The sequence below is a fragment of the Xenopus laevis genome, chromosome 3S (assembly GCF_017654675.1).
Source record: "Xenopus laevis strain J_2021 chromosome 3S, Xenopus_laevis_v10.1, whole genome shotgun sequence".
Lineage (NCBI taxonomy): Eukaryota > Metazoa > Chordata > Amphibia > Anura > Pipidae > Xenopus > Xenopus laevis.
Window position 1 is genome coordinate 8,487,709 of NC_054376.1, and position 22,897 is coordinate 8,510,605.

General features: G+C 38.2%; 1 protein-coding gene across 1 annotated transcript in view; it reads left to right on the top strand.

Annotated features, from left to right (window-relative positions):
• The window catches only part of ano2.S (anoctamin 2, calcium activated chloride channel S homeolog), a 176,382-nt gene that overhangs the window by 92,073 nt on the left and 61,412 nt on the right, over positions 1 to 22,897 (top strand). The window contains exons 15-18 of the mRNA XM_041587979.1: positions 9,654 to 9,728; positions 17,577 to 17,778; positions 21,671 to 21,782; positions 22,599 to 22,656. Of these exons, the coding sequence (XP_041443913.1) occupies positions 9,654 to 9,728; positions 17,577 to 17,778; positions 21,671 to 21,782; positions 22,599 to 22,656 (447 nt within the window). The remainder of the gene's footprint in view (positions 1 to 9,653; positions 9,729 to 17,576; positions 17,779 to 21,670; positions 21,783 to 22,598; positions 22,657 to 22,897) is intronic.

Here is a 22,897-nt window from a genome sequence, read left to right on the forward strand (position 1 = left end):
TGATTTATCTGCACCCTAAACTAAGGGCCAGTGCTCATTGACAAACTTATCTACATGGCAAGAAAAGGTCCTCCTGTTTGTTGTTTTGAAAGATTGCAACATAAGGTTTTTTGGACTATTCGACATCCAGAGCCGAGAAGTCTCCTACGTGGTTTTGTTTTAAAACCAGACACAGTTTAGGAGTATTTTGATGCTCGCGTCAATTTTGATGGTCGCGTCAATTTTGATGCCAGTGTTAAAGTCAATGGATGTCCGAATAATGTTGAAACGCAACGGTTTAGATGCGAGTGACTGTTCCGCTGAGTGTCCAAAATTTTTTGGCGCCGGTGAATTTTCTAGCCAGTTTCACGAATTTATTCGCTGCCGGCAAAATGCGTAAATTCGCCGCAAATTCACCCCTGCTGAATTTATTTGTCCATCACTATTTAAGTGTGATATACATTACCTTTGTCTGAGTTTTATCACTCAACATATGTTCAACAATGTTTTAGACAATAATGTTATCACCTTTCAATTTACAACAAAAAAAATGATATTAAGACAAAATGATATCAATATTTTATTGCTCACATTTTTTTATTTATATTTTGTAATTTGCTTAACTCAACTGAAGATAACTTTTTGCTGTTTGGCTTTCGTACACTTGCACTGCAATCATGTTGATATTAACCAGGCAGAAAATTTAGAATGTCTCTATCCCTTTAAGTGACAATCAATCATATAAACGCCCCATTATATTTTTGAAAGGGGTGCACTAAAATATGACATGCATTTTTTTTCTGAAAAAAAATTAGAACCAAAATTAATTCAAAGAATTCATATTTCATTTACACAGGCCACCCAAGAGTGGGAATATGAGCTCTAGCTATCATTGTGCGCCGTGTCATTGAAAATCTTCATATTATAATTTATGTTCTGATTGGGAGGTTTTTTTTAAAGTAAAAAAATGTTAGAAAGATTATACTTGGATTTTAAAGCAGGACTGCTACTTAATATGTACAAATTGTTAAACGCCTTTGCCAGCTGGCTGAAATCCATTATGTTTAGTCAGACATTAAGAACGTGACATTGGTTTGATCTAATTTAATTGGTATGTCAATTTTAACCATTATCTCAAAGATATGATGTAACTTACTATTATTATTCAAGATAGTAATTGTGCTAAAGGCTCGTTTTTATGTCTTTTTATAAAATCGTCACCGGGTCCCAGGAATACCAATTTTCTTGAATACTGAACATTTTAAAGGTGCCCTGCATGATCAATTAATCATTGTGTTTGCTGGTTTTTCTTCCTAATATTTTAAATTTGGAGACAATTATAAGACGAAAAGAAATATTACACATTAGCAAAAATCATAAAAACATACATGTTAGTTTACATGTAATCTAAGTTACTCTGTTACTTTACTTAGGATTTATGGATTTTTGTGGATAACAAACTGTGCAACTCCAGACAGTGTCACTCATTTGCTACTAAGCTTAACTACAGGTATGGGATGCGCTACAGGTATGGGATGTGTTATCTGGAAACCCGTTATCCGGAAAGCTCCGAATTACGGAAAGACCATCTTCAATAGACTCCATTTTATCCAAATAATCCAAAATTTTATAAATGGTTTCCTTTTTCTCAGTAATAATAAAACAGTAGCTTGTACTTGATCCCAACTAAGATATAATTAATCCTTATTGGAAGCAAAACCAGCCTATTGGGTTTATTTAATGTTTGCACAATTTTCTATCAGACAAAGTATGGAGATCCAAATCATGGAAAGATCTGGAAAACCCCAGGTCCCGAGCATTCTGGATAAGAGGTTTTTTTTTATTATTTTTTATTTTCTTTTTTTTAACTCAAATTAACTGCATGTAGTATGTAACTATATCCAATTTAAGGGTAGGAAAAACATTGTGCTTCTTTTGATGTTAGTCAAATCTGGATAGGATTTTGTGCAGAGCCTCTTCATGTTTGCATTTCTTATGCCTGGACCTGCCATGGTCTGAAATACAGACCATGAAAATACATACATTACATTCCAAAGAGAACACCTATAAAAAGACCACAAATTATTAAATATAAAAGACATTAAACCAAAAAGCCAAATGTTGTGCTTTCCAGGGAACGAAAACGGATGTTTTGTTTGAATAAACTATGAAGACAGTTAAGTGCAATTAGTTAATTAAAGGAGAAACAAACCCCTTATTAAAAAAAAAAAACCTACCTCCTTACCCCACATTGACCTCCCTCTCTCCTCACCCCCAGCCTAGCTGCTACCCCGGCAAATGCCCCTAACTCTTTATTTACCCTTTAGTGCAGATTCAGGAACTGGAGTTCACGGCAGCCGTCTTTCAGGTTTTTTTCCAGGGCTTCAGCAATTTCCGTCCATTTCGGCGCATGCGCAGTTGTCTCAAACCGGGAAATTGCACCAACTGCGCATGTGTCGCTCCACCGGTCTCATTCTCAGATTACCGAAGACCCGGAAGATGGCTGCCGTGAACTCTGATCCCTGAATCTACACTGAGGGCTAAATAAAAAGCTAGGGGCATTTGCCTGGGGTAGCAGCTAGGCTGGAGGGAAGGAGGGAGAGGGGTAGGGTTTTTTTTAATAAGGGGTTTGTTTCTCCTTTAAGGGCCTTGTGGCCCCAGATCTCTCTTACCTGCACTACGACAGTTAAAGAGGGGGTGCCCACAGAGGGCTGACCTTCGGCCAATTGAACTTACTGGGCAATATTGGTATAACTGCTGGCTGACCCTCACTGAAGTGCTTGTCCTTTCTTACAAGATTAGAATGTGACGCTTGGGACTTTTATCTTACCGAAAACATTAACTTTAACTTTACTATAAGGAGTGTCCATGTGTATTATGACCAGCAGTGGTCATAATAAAATGTGAATATGAAACATATATTCCTTTTGCATTTTAATGCTGCTGTAACATGTTAACTGCACTCTTCCCAAAGGCCACATTTACCTGCAGCCTGCTAGCTTCTTTACGTGTCCCCATTAGTGTTTTATAGGTGTATATTTGCCATCTATAATCCATCAGGGGGCGCCACACCCCACGTAGCTGAAATCCATATCATCCTTTATTTGATGTTTTATTTGCCAGATCCATTCACTTAAGAGAATGTTATGACCTGTTTCAGAACTCTGGCTTCTGCACTAATAGGTTGGAGGGGTATAAAACGCTCATTCACAAGTGTATTAATCTAAATACTATTTATTGCCTTGACAGCAACAGAGTTCACTGTACATTAATGAAAATAAGAAACCCTTGTCACTTAACGGATTTTTACAGCCCAGATTATGTCATACTTATATTACAGCTATTAGGTAAATAAAACCCACTAAAAATACATTAAGCTAATGACAGCAACTTTCATAAATGATTGCATTTATTTAATAACAAAGTATCTGGAGCTACAGATCAAGACCTGAGCTGGTTTATCTGCTAAGCAGCGTAAGACCTAATATACTAGAGGCACTTCTGTGGTTGCAGAATCTGGAGGACATTCTAAAATTACAAATTTGTTACAGTCCTGATATGCATTGGGGGTATTGTAGCAAAAGGCACTAAGTTTGCATTAGGACTAATTACCTAGACTAGAGCAAATCATCAGTAGGCTGTATTTACTAGTCACCCTTAAGAACAAACTTCTGATTGACAAGGGGACTCTTCAATTGACCCGTCGCTTTCAGCACTCCCACTGAACTCCAATATCACATACCTTAATGAAACACCAGGAGCCAGAAATGGTGTAAAATGGCCACTGTATTTATTCACATTTAATCAAATAAATAGGACCTTGCCAGCCTCACTCCAAGGCAATATTCAAAGACAGAATTCGCCGTACCTCATTTGAGCTCAGCACTATGTCATTATATCCACCACTGAGCATTAGGCTGCCTCTACCTACAGAGAGGATGGCCCCCAAATCTGCTACCAGCAGGAGCTGCATCCTCCACCATGAGAGAAGTTCAGCAGCCCTGCTCTCGGCCCTAAATCTGCAGTGTTTCGATTATAGGAAATCCAAGTAGGCTGTCACCTAGCACAAGCAGTAGTATTGTCTGTATCAATCAACCCACCGAGCGGTCACAGGAGAGAACCTCTTTTCTCCCTCTTCTAAATTTACCTGTGCAGTACTTTGGTAAGGTCCTACAACTGCTATGACAAATGCAACTTGAAATACATTATCATATGTAACCTCATTTTAACCCCATCATATATAATAGGATGTATATCATCATTATCTTATCATACACAGGTCCTGAATCCCCTTTGCTAAATGAAAGGGTACTAGGAATTCCTCTCAATGGCAGTGCCTCCACCTACTGGGATCCAGGGATACACCTTTGGTTAGTCTCATTAGGAAACAATAAGAAAACACCTGCAATAACCAATATAAATTCATATAACTAAGAAAAAATGCAATGTGCAATGACATAGCAAAATTAACCCTGCCCTGAGGTACCCATGTGGTCTTCCAACTCCTGGCATAGTCTCTACCCAGGACAACATCCCACAATCCACTTCTGGTGGACATACAGTCCCTAGTGCTCTATACCCGAGGTAGCGCTACCTGCTCTCTATACCTCTGCTTTCGATAGAGGCAGAAGTTCCTACGTAGCAGGATATCTAGCACAACTTGTCCTCACACAGGGGACCTTTCAATACCCTTTCATCAGGCCAAAACTCAGGGCTCACACAGAACTGGTAAAGGCATCCATTGCATCTCACAGAAATCTTGATCACCAGGAATACAATAAATACATAAATACTGTAAAATGCAAAAAAAAGTACAATTTTTAAAACCATGCAACTTTTTTCAAACCATGCAACATTATAGTATAGGGGCATTTTTTCTTGACAAAACTATGTGGAATATTTTGCTCATCCCTAATGGCTATATATAAAGACAGAGGCAAGGAGAAAGTGTTTTAATGTTTACTATGTCCACCCTGATTTCATTTCACATATTGACAATTTGCTGCAATACATGAAAATTTTGATATAACTCTACGCCATGGGATTGGTAAAAGATGCCTATTGTATTTATCTCATTTAATCATATACTGCTGGGCATTATTATGTTTTTATAACATAGGAGAGGCTGAAAAGTGTCTGTTGCCGTAAATGTACTCCGTACTCCGTACTCCGTACACTCAGTCTAACAAGAATTACTAGCATGAAAGGTTTTGCTCCTGAAACAATGTCAAAACAATTGTGATGAAAGGTTAAAAATTAAACAACAAAGAATCAAGCATTTCAACAAGTTTAGGTACGAAATTCATCCAAACAATAGGCAGAATGATTTACTGGAGAGCATTAAGAAACTTTTGATCTACTGACATTGTAGTTTTTCATCCATTATTTGCCTTATTGTTAGAGGAATTTGACTCATATTACAATGGGATAATGTGGAATAAACTCTATCTTCTTAATATTCATCATCTTGGCTCTGATGTCTCTTTATGCCCCTTGTGACTCTCCATTTAGATCATACAAGGAAAGAAAATAGTAATTATCTATTTAATGAATGTCAGTGAGATTCCATATACCTTGGTTTACGTCTTTACCAGACCCTGGTCAAAATATGTGGTCAGGCTTGATATTGCTACAATTAGGGGTTTGCTCAGCTGTTGATCTGTCATTTACTGCAAGAGATCTTGGCTTTCCATCTAGGAGACCATGACTCCAGTAGACCTTTGGGATTCTGGTCTCAATTTTTAACATGACAAAGACCAAAGTGAGTCTAAAAAAGTGCATGCAGGTGCAATTAGCAAAGATAATGTAGTGGCTTTTAGTAATATGTAGGCAATGGCCTTTTAAGACAATAGATTTTTTGACTTCAGTACTTACAGTATTTGCTGCTTCGATCCTCTATCTACCCCAAGACCCCAATTCCTCAACCATACTCCAAATATTTAAGGACAGTAATTGACTCCATATTGTATTCTGCAGCAGACAAAGGACAAATAATACATTATGGCATGATGGCCTTCATATACTGTATATATATATTAATTACAGTAAACAACCCCATCATTCTGTCATCACTTATTGGAGTCATATTATTATAACAATCATGATGTATCAATTTCATTTATTTTAATAATGACTTTACTTGTGTACTGAGCTTTAGAAGACTTCCCAAAAACATAGACAATTGTATTCATCTCTCTTCTTTCATCTGGCTTTGTTAATTCTGTGTGTAGTTGTCTATTTACTTCTTTGTTCCTTTCCTACATTGACAGTTACCCTTTTGTTGTGTGTTGTTTAAAATTTTCCATTTAATTATGTGTTGTGAGCATGTAAAATGTGGTTATACCACTAGAACTTATTATTTTGTGTGTGTGAGCCTTACATTAAGCGTTTACACTTAAAACCCCTATTCCAGACGATTTTGATGTGGCACATTAAGACCTGTGTTTCATGTACTGGATGAAACCACTGGGAAAAAAATCTGATATAGCTTTATAGATATATATAGATACAGAGAAATAAAGGGAGTTATCAAGGAACCCAGAGAGAGACAGGCCTATCCTTCCATGAAAAAGGTGAACACCTGACAATCATGGTCTTCACCGACATCCTTTAGGATCCCCGTAACTTTCTGTGTCAAATCTATCAGGGAGCCTGTACACTTCAAAGATAAATGCAGTACAGACAAGGAAGAGACAACTTGTATTTAGGGTCAGCAAAGGTCAGGTCAGGCAGCAAGAATCAAGGTCAAGAAACAGGCAGGATTCAAAACCAGTTAAGAAATGCAACCCAGGCTTAAGGAGGAACTGAATAATCAAAAGCCAGCTTGAGCAATGAGCATTTAAAGGGATTTAAATTGCATGGGATCCAATCAGAAGTGAATACTAGTGAAGGACAGGGGAAACCCATGGGGCAAACCCACTGGACAGTGCGTCTAGGTGTTAAGATGGCCATACACGTAGAGATCCGCTCGTTTGGCGATTTCACCAAACAAGCGGATCTGTCCCCGATATGCCCACATTGAGGTGGGTGATATCGGGCTGATCCGATCATGGGCCCTAGGGTCCAGCAATCAGATCAGACCCTAGTGAGGTTGGATCGCGGGACTGCATCAACGAACAGATGCACCCACGATCCAATGGGATTTTTAACCCTGCCTGATCAACATCTTGCCAACTTTCGGCCAGATATTGATTGGGGAGTGCCCCATGCATGGACTGATAAGCTGCGGACTTGGTCTATGTATGACCAGCTTAAGGCGAAGTGGATGGTCAGCAGGGGGCTTGCAGAGAAATAGTGTGTGGTAGGAGTTCCCTGGTCTAGAACCAGGGTCTTTATGTGCATTGGTCACTGCTTCTCTTTGATACAGTAAGTAGCAGGAAACAGTGTATATTTAGCCAGCTGGTTTATATACTGTATATAATATATATGTCACAACAATAAAAGGCTTATTAGTAAATAATTCAAATCACTGGCACATGGCAGCTCAGAAACCAACACAATTTGCATCAGCTTATATGACAAACAATCCTTATCTTCTACTTCATGATTTGTGACATTCCCTAAGCTTAGCTTCTCAACAGCTTTTTAGGGTTTAGTTTGCCTTTAATGTGACAGAGAGAGAGAGAGAGAGAGAGAGAGAGAGAGAGAGAGAGAGAGAGAGAGAGAGAGAGAGAGAGAGAGAGAGAGAGAGAGAGAGAGAGAGAGAGAGAAAATAAGAAGAAAAAAAACCCTTCCGACACTTTCCCCTTATCCCTATCCATATACATATATATGTAAGCATCTAAAGTATTTGGTGCTACCCATCACTATTTTGACAGGAAAATTAATACAGAGCAGTCAATAACCATTCAAAAACCTATGTGTCTGTCCCTATAAATTATTCAGCTATCTAACTATTTCTGTAGGGGAAGAAAAGGCAGTAATTCTTCCAACCCTTTCTCTTTGACTGTTGATTCCAATGGGAAAAAGGCTACGGTTGTGTGCAGGGAATGCTACAATTAATCCTGCTTTGTCTGTATATTTATTGTTTAAAAAAAAATCATAGGTTGACATGCCATGCTTTGATTATGTTGTGGAAATTCCAGCAATTTTGAGAAAGAGCTGATATTAGTGGTTAAAAGGTATTACTGTATAAAAGTATTACTGTCTACTAATCTGGCTTTGAGTTAATATTAAAATGATGGCTATTTTATTAACATTCCTATAGCCACATCTTGTTTGATGAAGATAATGATGAGGATTAGGAGAATATTTGATGGTGATGATTACTAGGACAATTATGATGATGAGGTTTACAATAATATAGCAACTTTATAGAACTAGAAAGATTTTATACATTTCAACAAAAAGGGGCACATTGGTGGCATGGAACAGCAATGTCATAATAAATGATCAGATACCTGCAAATTAGCTGAAAATTTCGATTGATTGTGCTAACTTCAACTTGCATAACAGTGTAAGAACAACAAAAACACTTGCAGATTTACTAAGGGCGAAGCGGCTGTTGCTAGAGAAAATTCGCCAGAAATCCCATCCGTAGGGACATCGCCAGTTTAATAACAGATGTAGAGGGCAATTTGTTAGTGAAAGAGATGGTCACTAGCACAGTTTCATGCCCTATCAACAGACAAATTTTCGGTCAGGCGAACGATCACTTCGCAAATTCACCAAAGTGCCAATTTTACAGAACGTCACAACTCTTTCACCAGAGTTTCCTTTGCCGCCTTAAACCTGGCGAAGTTTATAAGATGAAGCTACATCCTCCTCAATCCTATGTCAGTGACATCATATCCTGTATGCTGAAAAGTCATTAAAGTTATAAAAAATGCTGTCGTTTTTTTCATATTTTAAAGCTGATTGCTTTCAAAAGTTCGAACTATTAAAGATTTTTGTGTTAACATTTTTTTCCCAATCATTTGAGGGGCATGTCACATTTGTTTAAGGGTGGGCTCATGTCTAGGGCATTAGAGGATCTCTTTTGTCTTTATTTTGCTTCCTTCCACTTCAAGCATTTGTACCAACATCTCTAATGAAGACATATATATGACCTATATGTACCTCCTTATTCAAATTGACATAAGCGTAAGAGTACTAATAAAGTTTCATTAGGCAAATAGGAACTCCATCGAAAATTTACTATGAAATGCTCGCACTAGACGAATTAACGCTAGCGAGACTTCACCAGCTTTCGGCTACAGAGACGCAACTTCACATTTTAGTGAATTAGCGTAGTGGTAACAAATTTATGGCTGGCAAAGTGGCACGAAATGTGGCGGTTCCTTCACTGGTGAAGATTCACCCTTCAGTGAATATGCCCCGCGGAATCTTAGAACCAGATAGCAGATCGAGCAATAGCCGGGGCGATGGGATTGTCTATAGAGGGTAAGGGGGTGGGGGAGTCCTGAGTGATGCAAAACTCTAATACAGTATAAGTAGGGAGGGCCATAAACTACAAATAAGTTATTGATTCTATTAATTACATATAATGGTGACCATTATAACAAACTGAAAAAAAAATTTCTAGAGAGAATGGGAAAAAGTCATAAATTGAATTTTTCTTTTCGAAACTTATGGATAATGTTGTCTCCCTAAATATCAAACATTTAGATTTACACAAATAGGTAAAGAATATTAAAAATTACACTTTTGCAGTAATCAATATCTTCTGCTTTCAGAATAAAAAGGAAAAATTAACCTGGCGAGACCGAATTCCAGCGTATCTAGTTAACTTTTCTGCCATTTTGTTTATGGTAAGTTTTTTTTTTTAAATTATTGAAATAAGACTGCTCTTTAACCTCTTGCTTTCCTATATTTTGAATTATAAGTGCACCTTTTCCATCTCTGGAAAAATTGCACCTTGTTTGTGACTTATGACTACTGTATAAAGTCATTGAACTTCTTCGTGACTACATATACTCCAATATTTCCCGATTGGGGGCATATTCTTTAATATATGAAGGCCAATTAGGATGAAATAGGATAAGAGAAAGTGTATTTATTCTCCTTGATACAACTGAAAGCCCAGCTTGAAGGCCAGTTAAAGTTAGATTTGGGGTGAAAATGTATTGGCTTTTTTTTGGAACTACAGTATGGTTGAAAGACAGTTACAGTGAGATCTCAATTTGCATTGAAGTTTTCCTTAATTTTACTAAATTAATTTTTAGTTTTTTTGTGGTCCATCCTATATATTGTGCATAATACATTTCTCTGATTTTACATTGTCTCATTTTTTAAACCATTTTTTTTGGTCCCCTCAAAAACTTAAAATGGTTGTTCTATTGTACATTAAAGAGATACTGTCATGGGAAAAAAAAATTTTTTTCAAAATGAATCAGTTAATTGTGCTGCTCCAGCAGAATTCTGCACTGAAATCCATTTCTCAAAAGAGCAAACAGATTTTTTTATATTTAATTTTTAAATCTGACATGGGGCTAGACATTTTGTCAATTTCCCAGTTGCCCCCAGTCATGTGACTTGTGCCTGCAAAATGCTTTCTGGCAGGCTGCTGTTTTTCCTTATCAATTTAACTGAATGTGTCTCAGTGGGACATGGGTTTTTACTATTGAGTGCTGTTCTTAGATCTACCAGGCAGCTGTTATCTTGTGTTAGGGAGCTGCTATCTGGTTACCTTCCCATTGTTCTTTTGTTTGGCTGCTGGGGGGAAAAAGGGAGGGGGTGATATCACTCCAACTTGCAGTACAGCAGTTAAGAGTGATTGAAGTTTATCAGAGAACAAGTCACATGACTTGGGGCAGCTGGGAAATTGACAATATGTCTAGCCCCATGTCATGTTTCAAAATTGAATATAAAAAAAACAGTTTGCTCTTTTGAGAAATGGATTTCAGTGCAGAATTCTTCTGGAGCAGCACTATTAACTGATTCATTTTGAAAAAAAATTTTTTTCCCATGACAGTATCCATTTAACCTTTTAAGTGCCAGCAGAATTTCACATTTTGGTTACGCGAAATGCCAGCCGTTTTTGAAACATTTTGTGCTCTCTCACTTTAGGGGCATTTTCTGAGGGGAAACCTATAGTTTACCTAGGAAAACTATACATTGTTTTTTTCGGTAGAAACTGAGCTTTCTAAATCTGCCTGAGTTTTCATGTATTTCCACCTGTGCAAAAAAATTTATAGTGCTAAATACCAAAAAAAAAAGAAAAATTACCATTTTTCATCGTATATCAATTTATACCAGAAAAATATTTCATTTTACGGAGGAAAATCCAACTGATTTGGAAAGCCTTATGTCTCTCGAACGTGCCAATACCAGATATGTATAGTTTTAGGGAGATTTAGGACTTCTGTACCTCAAAAACTCCCGGCAGTATATTAACGAATTTTGAAAGCACTAAAGCAGAAAACGGCATGCTTTAGATTCCAAGGCAAAAAATCCTGAAACCGTAGGTTTACCCCAGAAAACCATACATTTTTGAAAAGTACACATTCTGCCGATTACAAAATGGGTAACTATGTCTCTCTACTCCCAACTACCAAACATAAAAGCTTGTCTGAACATAGCAGTTTTTCATAAAAAAATTCAAAATTCTGAAAAATCATTTCAAAGGTTTTATTTTGCTGCTCCGCATATCCCAAACTATATTAGGTACCAAGAAAAAGCACCTGAAATATGATTGCCAGGGGTCCACTGAACAGTTTGATACCCATTATGCATAGGTTTACCAAAGTATCTGGCATTTAGAGACACCAATATGAAGTTAGCACATCCAAATTGTTCAGGACTTTACTTCAGCTACTGAGAAATCAACACATTGACTGCATTTTTTGTGGGGTAAAAACACAGAAATATATGTTTACCCCCCAAAACCCATATATTTTTGGAAAGTACACATTCTACTGAAGCTAAAATGGGTACCCATGCCTTTCTGCTCCAAACTACTGAGTCGCAAGGCTTTCCCAAAATTGTCGGTTTTGGTGAAATATCTGAAACTTGCCTCAAACCTTCAGCTTCCCAGCACCATATCGCCCATGTATCATTACGTACTAAGAAAAAGCACCCTAAATATGATTGCCAGGGTTCCTCTGAACATTTTGGTAGTCATTGTTCATAAGTTTACCATAGTATCTGGCATTTAGAGGCCCCAAAATGAAGTTAGCGCATACAAACAGTCCCATGGGTAACTTCAGCAAATGAAAGATCAACACATTGACTGCATTTTTGTGGGGTGAAAACACAGAAATATATGTTTACCCCCCAAAACCCATATATTTTTGGAAAGTACACATTCTACCGAATCTAAAATGGGTACCCATGCCTTTCTGCTCCAAACTACTGAGTCGCAAGGCTTTCCCACAATTGTCGGTTTTGGTGAAATATCTGAAAATTGCCTCAAAGCTTCAACTTCTCAGCACCATATCACCCATGTATCGTTACGCACCAAGAAAAAGCACCCTAAATATGATTGCCAGGGTTCCTCCAAACAGTTTGGTGGCCATTGTTCATAGGTTTACCAAAGTATCTGGCATTTAGAGGCCCCAAAATGAAGTTAGTGCATACAAATAGTCCTGTGGGTAACTTCAGCTAATGAAAAATCAACACATTGACTGCATTTTTGTGGGGTAAAAACACAGAAATATATGTTTACCCCCCAAACCCATATATTTTTGGAAAGTACACATTCTACTGAATCTAAAATGGGTACCCATGCCTTTCTGCTCCAAACTACTGAGTCGCAAGGCTTTCCCAAAGTTGTCGGTTTTGGTGAAATATCTGAAAATTGCCTCAAAGCTTCAACTTCCCAGCACCATATCACCCATGTGTCATTATGTACTAAGAAAAAGCACCCTAAATATGATTGCCAGGGTTCCTCCAAACAGTTTGGTGGCCATTGTTCATAGGTTTACCAAAGTATCTGGCATTTAGAGGCCCCAAAATGAAGTTAGCGCATACAAATAGTCTTGTGGGTAACTTCATCTAATGAAAAATCAACACATTGACTGCATTTTTGTGGGGTAAAAACACAGAAATATATGTTTACCCCCCAAAACCATATATTTTTGGAAAGTACACATTCTACAGAATCTAAAATGGGTACCCATGCCTTATTGCTCCAAACTACTGAGTCGCAAGGCTTTCCCAAAGTTGTCGGTTTTGGTGAAATATCTGAATATTGCCTCAAAGCTTCAACTTCCCAGCACCATATTACCCATGTGTCATTACGTACTAAGAAAAAGCACCCTAAATATTATTGCCAGGGTTCCTCTGAACATTTTGGTGGCCATTGTTCATAAGTTTACCAAAGTATCTGGCATTTAGAGGCCCCAAAATGAAGTTAGCGCATACAAACAGTCCTGTGGGTAACTTCAGCTAATGAAAAATCAACACATTGACTGCATTTTTGTGGGGTAAAAACACAGAAATATACGTTTACCCCCCAAAACCCATATATTTTTGGAAAGTACACATTCTACCGAATCTAAAATGGGTACCCATGCCTTTCTGCTCCAAACTACTGAGTCGCAAGGCTTTCCCACAATTGTCGGTTTTGGTGAAATATCTGAAAATTGCCTCAAAGCTTCAACTTCCCAGCACCATATCACCCATGTGTCATTACGTACTAAGAAAAAGCACCCTAAATATGATTGCCAGGGTTCCTCTGAACATTTTGGTGGCCATTGTTCATAAGTTTACCAAAGTATCTGGCATTTAGAGGCCCCAAAATGAAGTTAGCGCATACAAACAGTCCCGTGGGTAACTTCAGCTAATGAAAAATCAACACATTGACTGCATTTTTGTGGGGTAAAAACACAGAAATATATGTTTACCCCCCAACCCCATATATTTTTGGAAAGTACATATTCTACAGAATCTAAAATGGGTACCCATGCCTTTCTGCTCCAAACTACTGAGTCGCAAGGCTTTGCCAAATTTGGCGGTTTGGGTGAAATATCTGGAAATTACCTCAAAGCTTCAACTTTCCAGCATCGTATTGTCCATGTATCATTACCAGCATAAAGCATCCTAAAAATAAACATAGGGGTCTACTAAACAGTTTGATGCCCAATGTGCATAGATATACCAAACTATGTGGCGCACAGAGACCCCCAAATGACAACATGTATAGACATTTTCACCGCTGACGCACTGGCTGCTGCAATATAACCACCCGGTGTGTGTATTATGCGACATTAGACCACCTAACAGTACAGAGACCCCAGAAAACCATATATTTTCAGAAAGTAAACATTCGGACGAATCCAATATGGGTAAATAAGTGTTTCTACTGCAAACTGCCAAACTGCAAAGCAATGCTGAACATAACGGTTTTTATCAAATTTCTGAAAATTGTCACAAAGCTTGAATTTTACCCCATTATATGCCCCACATTTCGTAACTTATCAGCATAAAACATCCTAAATATGAACGCCAGGGGTCTACTGAACACTTTGATGCCCAATATGCATAGATATACCAAACTATGTGGCGCACAGAGACCCCCAAATGACAATAGTGTATATACATTTTCACGGCTGACGCGCGCTGGCTGCTGCAATATAAGCACCTGGTGTGTGTAATATGCGACATTAGACCCCCCTAACAGTACAGAGACCCCAGAAAACCATATATTTTCAGAAAGTACACATTCTGACGGATCCAATATGGGTAAATATGTGTTCCTACTGCAAACTGCCAAACTGCAAAGCAATGCTGAACATAACGGTTTTTATCAAATTTCTGAAAATCGTCACAAAGCTTGAATTTTACCCCATTATATGCCCCACATTTCGTAACTTATCAGCATAAAACATCCTAAATATGAACGCCAGGGGTCTACTGAACACTTTGATGCCCAATATGCATAGATATACCAAACTATGTGGCGCACAGAGACCCCCAAATGACAATAGTGTATATACATTTTCACGGCTGACGCGCTGGCTGCTGCAATATAAGCACCTGGTGTGTGTATTATGCAACATTAGACCCCCCTAACAGTACAGAGACCCCAGAAAACCATATATTTTCAGAAAGTACACATTCTGACGAATCCAATATGGGTAAATAAGTGTTTATACTGCAAACTGCCAAACTGCAAAGCAATGCTGAACATAACGGTTTTTATCAAATTTCTGAAAATCGTCACAAAGCTTTAATTTTACCCCATTATATGCCACACATTTTGTAACGTATGAGCATAAAACATCCTAAATATGAATGCCAGGGGTCTACTGAACACTTTGATGCCCAATATGCATAGATATACCAAACTATGTGGCGCACAGAGACCCCCAAATGACAATAGTGTATATACATTTTCAAGGCTGACGCGCTGGCTGCTGCAATATGAGCACCTGGTGTGTGTATTATGCGACATTAGACCCCCCTAACAGTACAGAGACCCCAGAAAACCATATATTTTCAGAAAGAACAAATTCTGACGAATCCAATATGGGTAAATAAGTGTTTCTACTGCAAACTGCCAAACTGCAAATCAATGCTGAACGTAACGTTTTTTATCAAATTTCTGAAAATCGTCACAAAGCTTGAATTTTACCCCATTATATGCCCCACATTTCGTAACTTATCAGCATAAAAGATCCTAAATATGAACGCCAGGGGTCTACTGAACACTTTGATGCCCAATACGCATAGATATACCAAACTATGTGGCACACAGAGACCACCAAATGACAATAGTGTATATACATTTTCACGGCTGACGCGCTGGCTGCTGCAATATAAGCACCTGGTGTGTGTATTATGCGACATTAGACCCCCCTAACAGTACAGAGACCCCAGAAAACCATATATTTTCAGAAAGTACACATTCTGACTAATCCAATATGGGTAAATATGTGTTTCTACTGCAAACTGCCAAACTGCAAAGCAATGCTGAACATAACGGTTTTTATCAAATTTCTGAAAATCGTCAGAAAGATTGAATTTTACCCCATTATATGCCACACATTTCGTAACGTATCAGCATAAAACATCCTAAATATGAACGCCAAGGGTCTACTGAACACTTTGATGCCCAATATGCATAGATATACCAAACTATGTGGCACACAGAGACCACCAAATGACAATAGTGTATATACATTTTCACGTCTGACGCGCTGGCTGCTGCAATATAAGCACCTGGTGTGTGTATTATGCGACATTAGACCCCCCTAACAGTACAGAGACCCCAGAAAACCATATATTTTCAGAAAGTACACATTCTGATGAATCCAATATGGGTAAATATGTGTTTCTACTGCAAACTGCCAAACTGCAAAGCAATGCTGAACATAACGGTTTTTATCAAATTTCTGAAAATTGGCAGAAAGCTTGACTTTTACCCCATTATATGCCCCACATTTCGTAACGTATCAGCATAAAACACCCTAAATATGAACGCCAGGGGTCTACTGAACACTTTGATGCCCAATATGCATAGATATACCAAACTATGTGGTGCACAGAGACCCCCAAATGGATATATAGTATATAAAATTTACAAGGCAAAACAAAATAAGGCAGTAAAGAGTGAAATGCAAAAAAATCCAATAAAACCACAAAAATCAATGTTTTTTTTTCCAGACTAGTGTTATCGGCCGTCAGAATCACAGTTTGAATATTTTAGCTGGGCCAAACAGGTTCTACGGCTAGAAACAAGTGAACACAACATATGCAGAGCTGAAAATGCAATAAAATGGCTAAAAATTCAATAAAATGGCTAAAAATGCACCAAAATACCCAAAATTGCAATATAATCACCGAAATAACATACAAAAGGTATTGCACAGTACGGTTAGCGAATACGCTATTCGTAATGGCAATAAAACATTTTTTTCAGCCAAAAAAAGAGACGATGCGATAAGAAAAAAAAAAAAAAAGCCACAATGCCATGTATGTGCGTGTGCGTGTGTACAAATGGTAAATTACATGTTATGTGTGCGTGTGTGCGTGTGCACATGTGTGTAAGTGCAGTGAGTGTAAGTGACCCCCCCAATCCCCAAAAATGTATGTGTAAGTGTGTGTAAGTGTGAATCTAAGTGTGTATTACTGTAATAAGTGTGTGTTGGTGTGTTTGTGTGTGTAATTGTTGCACTAACCTGAAAAAATCGCTGAAGACTGTTGCAGGCGATCAGGAAGAGCCCCTGGAAGACATCTGCCTCGTGGTTCCTGTCTGTGTGCTGTGGGGGCGGAGATCGACGATCCGGTGCAGGCTGCAGCAGCAGGACACGTAAGTAACACGTGCCTGCTGCTGTTTTTGGGCCCTTGGGCGATCGCGCCCCAGGGGCCACTCGATCCCCTGCTCTGCTCGTTGCCTAGGGGCAGGGGATCGAGCAGGAACGGAGCGAGCGGCTCTAACAGCCGCTCCTCCGCTTCTGAACCCGGAAGTGCTGCAGAACGTAGAATCTACGTTCTGTGGCATTTCAAGTACCTTTGCCACAGAACGTAGATTCTACGATCTGTGGCATTTAAAGGGTTAATGTGTTCCACTATCTGTAACCTTGTGCAATTATGGTGGTTCTTTGTTAAACAGTAATTTCCTTTCAAGGAGGGCTGGAAAGTCTGACAACCACTGGTTTAAATGGCATATCTATTCTGATATATATATATATCTTTTCCGTGATTATTTTCCACAGATAGCATTAACATTTTCAGCAGTGTTTGGAGTGATCATATATCGAATCACGACCGCCGCTGCCTTGGCAGTTAGTACAAGCGAAGTCACAAGGTTAAACGCTCGTGTCACTGTAACGGCCACTGCTGTTTTAATTAATCTGGTTGTCGTACTCATACTGGATGAGATTTATGGATCCGTTGCTAAATGGCTTACAGAAATAGGTAAGTGCATTTAATTGACATTAATGGTTTCCCCTTGCATTTAATAATAATGTTTTAAAGACAAAAATCTGAGATTTGGGAAAGTGTTTCAATGAAATGAGCAAAGCTCAACATATGTTGTAACATATCATGGGTAATATGTTTCGCAAATTTATTCGCTGGCAGCAAATCACGCAAATTCGCGCCTGGCGAACAAATTTGCAAAACGGGCACGAAAACAAAACAGATGCCGGCATCAAAAACGAGACACAGGCGCCGTTTCGTGAATTTTTCGCTGTTTTGCGAATTTTGCAGGAAATTCACAAATTTTTCGGCGAAGTGAAACGGCCCATCACTAGTAATATGGGCCAGATTCAACAAGAAAAAATGAGTCAAAACTCCATTCAAGTCTATGGGAAAACTGAACTGAGTTAGGAGTAACGTTTTCTCCTCAAACTGTATATGGCCCTTAAAAACAATTTCATGAGAAAAACATATCTCCTCTAGTCAGTTTTAAGTTTCCCCATACACTTGTGTTGAGTTTTCATAGGCAAGTTTTTTTTTAATGAATCGATAAAAAATATTATTTAGTCGTTTATCACATGAAAACTTAAGGGGGTTATTTGTTAAAGCCTGAGTGCCAAAGTTTTAAAGTTTTTCAGGATTTATTAAAACCTGCCAATGTTGCATATAAGTCAATAAGAGAAGTCCAAAAGATATCCTGATCTGCTCTGGGTTTCATGCAATAATCTGAAGATTTTGTGGTTTTTGGGCAAAAAACTTAAAAATCAGAGGAAAATCTGAAAAATTCATACAATTTGAGTTTTTCACAATTTTTTCAAGTTTTTTTCCCACACAGGAAATTTTCAGGAAAATTTATTGATAAATAAGGGGAAATAACCCCTGTGGATTTGGTCGGAATAGATTTCAGATCTACAAATGATGAGATATTTTCGGATTTTGATAAAACTGTTGAGTTTCAGTTTTTTCCAATAGACTTCAATAGACTTTTCATGGGAAAAAGAGCAAGATACATCTTTCTCACTAAATTACATCTGGCTGTATGGGAAAATCTGGAATCAAATTAGAAGCTAAGCTTTTCTCATCAAATTGTATCTGCCCTATTGGGCCAGATTTCTCTTGACGGTATACATCCCAAATGAAGAACTGAAGAGAATTTGGGTCAGATTCAAATTAATGAGAAAATATTTATGGTTTATCCCATGAAAACTTATGGGCAAGACTAAATTTGAGGAGATTTTTTTTTCTCCAATTCAGTTCCAGTTTTACCCATAGACTTTTTCATGTAATAAACTCATGATAAATTAGATATGCTTTGAATCCATTGTATTGCATCTGGCTATATAGGACAATCTGGAATTGAATTAGGAGATATACTTTTCTCATCAAATTAAATCTGAACATTTATATCCTGCCTCTTGATGATCCTGGAGACACCTGATCAAGGCTTATTATAGGAATCAAAACCTATGAAATGAAAAATCACCTTGCCTATAAATTAATGGCAAATATCTAGGACAGAGAGTAGATGTTACCAATTTGATTTATTGTAAGAAGCACATTGTGAAATGTATATATTTATATATTTGCCTTGTTTTCAAGGGTCTGACAAATGACTAGATTCAATTAGATGACAAAAGCTCATCTCCTAATTCAGTTTTGGATATTTCCATAGAACTAGGTTCAATGTGTATCTATGGGAAAAAAATGGACCTCAATTAGGAGAAAAGTTTTTTCTTCTCAAATTAAATCTCGCCCATAAGTTTTCACATAATAAATCAGAAAATAATATTTTCTTATGGAACAAAATCTGGTCCTATGGATTCAAAAATTTCCAGATATGGGATGGCAGTGTTCCAAAGAAAAGGTAACACCATCTTCTCTTGCCTGGATATAAGTAGATAAATACAACCCACACATCCCTGAAAATTTCAGGATCTTAAATTATTTGCTAATTAATCTACCACTCAGATACTTACATTTAAGTCAATTAATGTAGCAGTGTGTTTTATACCGTAGGGAGATAGGGCCTGATCTTCTTATGTAACAAAAATACTGTACATGGCAAAATAACATCCAAATAAAAATATTCAAGTAACAGTAAAAATTCCGATTTAAAAAACTTCTAAACAAAAGGTTAAATAATCTTCTTGTATGGTAAGGTCACCACATAAAACAATCCTTGGGAAACAGGGTGTTTTTGCCCAATGAGTTGATCTCTGAAGACCAGTCAGAAGAGGACAACATCCAAGGTCTTTACCCAGTGGAATTTTCAAATCTGTGCCTTGGGGTTATCATTGATTCTGCTCTATCCTTCATTAATAATATCCAATCAATAACTAAATCTATCATTTTCACTTAAGGAATAATTCCAAAATTTGATAATTTATCACCCAAGTTGTCACCAAAATTCAGATTCATTCATATTGCACATTGACTACTGCAACTCTGTTACCTGTCACCTCTCCAGTTGATAGGTTTTTAGTGAAACTCTGCTTGTTGCTTCCAACTCAAAGTGCAGGAACAAAAAACATGATTTACACAGAACAGCTGGAATTATTATTGGACGATTATTTTGTATTTTAATGCAGCCACAGGCCTTGGAGAGCTAGGGAAAATTTTTATTAAGCAATTTGTAAGATTACAGACCTGTTTGTGGACTACATCTCCCAGCATGCCTTAACCTTGATGGGATGCTGGGATTTGTAGTACAATCAAATGTGTTTAGTAATTTTTTTTTAGTAGAGTTAAGTTGAGTCCTTTTTGTTGCATTTGTAGTCCAGCAACAAATGTGTAAGTGCGATTGAGCAGTGCAGAGCAGTGAAGAGATCTCCTCCCTTCTCCTAAGGATGCAGATTTAAATCAAAACCATCATTCACCAAAACCATTACACCTCCAAACCCCTGAGGATTTTGCAGTGCCTCCAGATGGAAGTGTTTAGTGAAAACTCAATTTTATTTAAATACATGGAAACATAGTTTAAGATTCACAATATGTCTAACACTTTCATGCCACATTACCCATATTAAAACAAAAAGCACTGAGATTTAGCTCCTTGAGGAAATTCTGTCCTATGGAATAGAGTTTCGTTTTATTGCCTCTTTAAACAATTTGAGGTTATAGTTTATTTGGTGCATAGATCCTTTATATATTCAATATTGAACATATTGAACATCTTAGCAGATACATTCTGTAAGATGCGCCAGGAGACTTCTCTGTTCTCTTGCCTCCCGGTGCAACTCTCCCCAGCTTCTGGTGCACAGGCGTGTGCTTCCGGCAATGGCACGTGTTCCAGTCTTGCGCTGGCGTCAGTTCATTCGCGTTCATCGCAAGCATCGTGCCGCTTGCATTTTGACTCTAAGCATCTGCCTCGACCCTTTTGCCTAATCCTTGCCGGTACCTCTTTACGGACTTATTACTATCAAATGCACCAATTCCTTGTTGGTTCCGCAGCAGAAAGTCCGGGGCTCCAAAAGGACGTTGTGAACACCGGAATCCACAGGGTTTACCTTGTGCATCTGAAATTACCAGCTCCCTTTAAGGTTCCTGATTGACGAGTACGTTACACATTCTCCACAAACATGAATCTATTTCTTCAGTGAACATCACATATCTTAGACCTTTCAAAGAGCTACTCACTGGTGCCAAACAACACCCACTGGTATTTTCCAGAAGATTGCACCCCCTGGGCTCTGCATGGTGTATTTGTGCCTTCACTGTGTCCAAGAAAATTGTGGGAAAAGGATAAAATCTAAGTTTGGTTGATGGGACTCCAGTTGCTGTGCCCATGTACATACTGTAAATCCCATGATGGGCCAAAAGAACAAATAAACCTTGAAGTTGTATAACCTTTCCAATGATGAAAATGATTTATTGGTTCATTTTTCAACAGAGGTCCCAAAAACAGAAAAGACTTTTGAAGAAAGACTCATTTTAAAGGCTTTCCTTTTGAAGTTTGTGAACTCATATGCTTCGATATTTTACGTTGCCTTTTTTAAAGGACGGTAGGTGTCAATGTTCCTATTTGCATGCCATCATTATTAAGGACAAGTTAAATGTATAGGTGCAGAAGATGCTTTTTATAATATCCCCTGCGGCCCTACTTTTGTTACAGTTGTTTCATCACCTCTGCGTCATGTGTCATTAAAAAATTAAGTGGTTATGGGAAATGGCAGTTAATACTATAAAGCAGTCATTTTGCCTTTACTTAATTTTATCCAAAAGCTTTATCTGTCTCATTTAAATATTCCTATCAATAATCAGCGTCAGACCAGGGGCCCGGGGCCAACCAGGGCTGCTGCCATGGGGGGCCCTCACCACCTCACTGGGCCCCCCACCACAGGCACAAAGCACCCTCTGCACAAGGGCTGTGTCTGGGCCAGCGGGGCCCACCTGGTTTTTTCCCGGTGTCCCGCCTGCCCAGTCTAACACTGTCAATAAGACTTGGATCTGTATAACATGGAACTTCATGGACTAAGGCAGTGGTACCCAAAGTGCAGGACTGCATTGTCTAAAAGGGCATGGAGCAGTAGGGATGTTGAAGGGCCTCAGCCTGAAAGCCAGTTAGGATGAGAATTGGGGGTAATATTTATTTGCTGTCCAAGAGATTCTTGGAACTATGACTGAATGAGTGATAATATTGATATTTTTCCATATCTTTACTCATTTAATTAGCTAGAGGGGACCATGGCTAAAGGTTGGACCCTCAAACTGGGCTTCATTTAGCAATAACGCTCAAAAAGTTGGCCAATCCCTTTTCTACTCATAATGGAAACATAATTGTGTACTTTCTTCCCTTACTTTATTTAATTCCTATTTAGGTTTGTCGGACGGCCTGGAAGCTATGCATATATTTTCAATGATTACAGAATGGAAGCGGTAAGTTTAGGACATGTTTATCACTTGCGTTTCATACACTATTCTTATTTTGTTTACTTCGTGTATACAATATACTGTATGTTTGCTTTCTTTGTAGAAGGCTCAATTAGTGGGTCACAATAAACTTTAATGAAGGAACCATGGTGACTTGTTCGTTATATGGAGTGTGATATCTGTTCGGTTCACCACCTCCTGATTCACAACAGCTTTAAAATATACTCAGTAGTGCAGCACCTCAAGA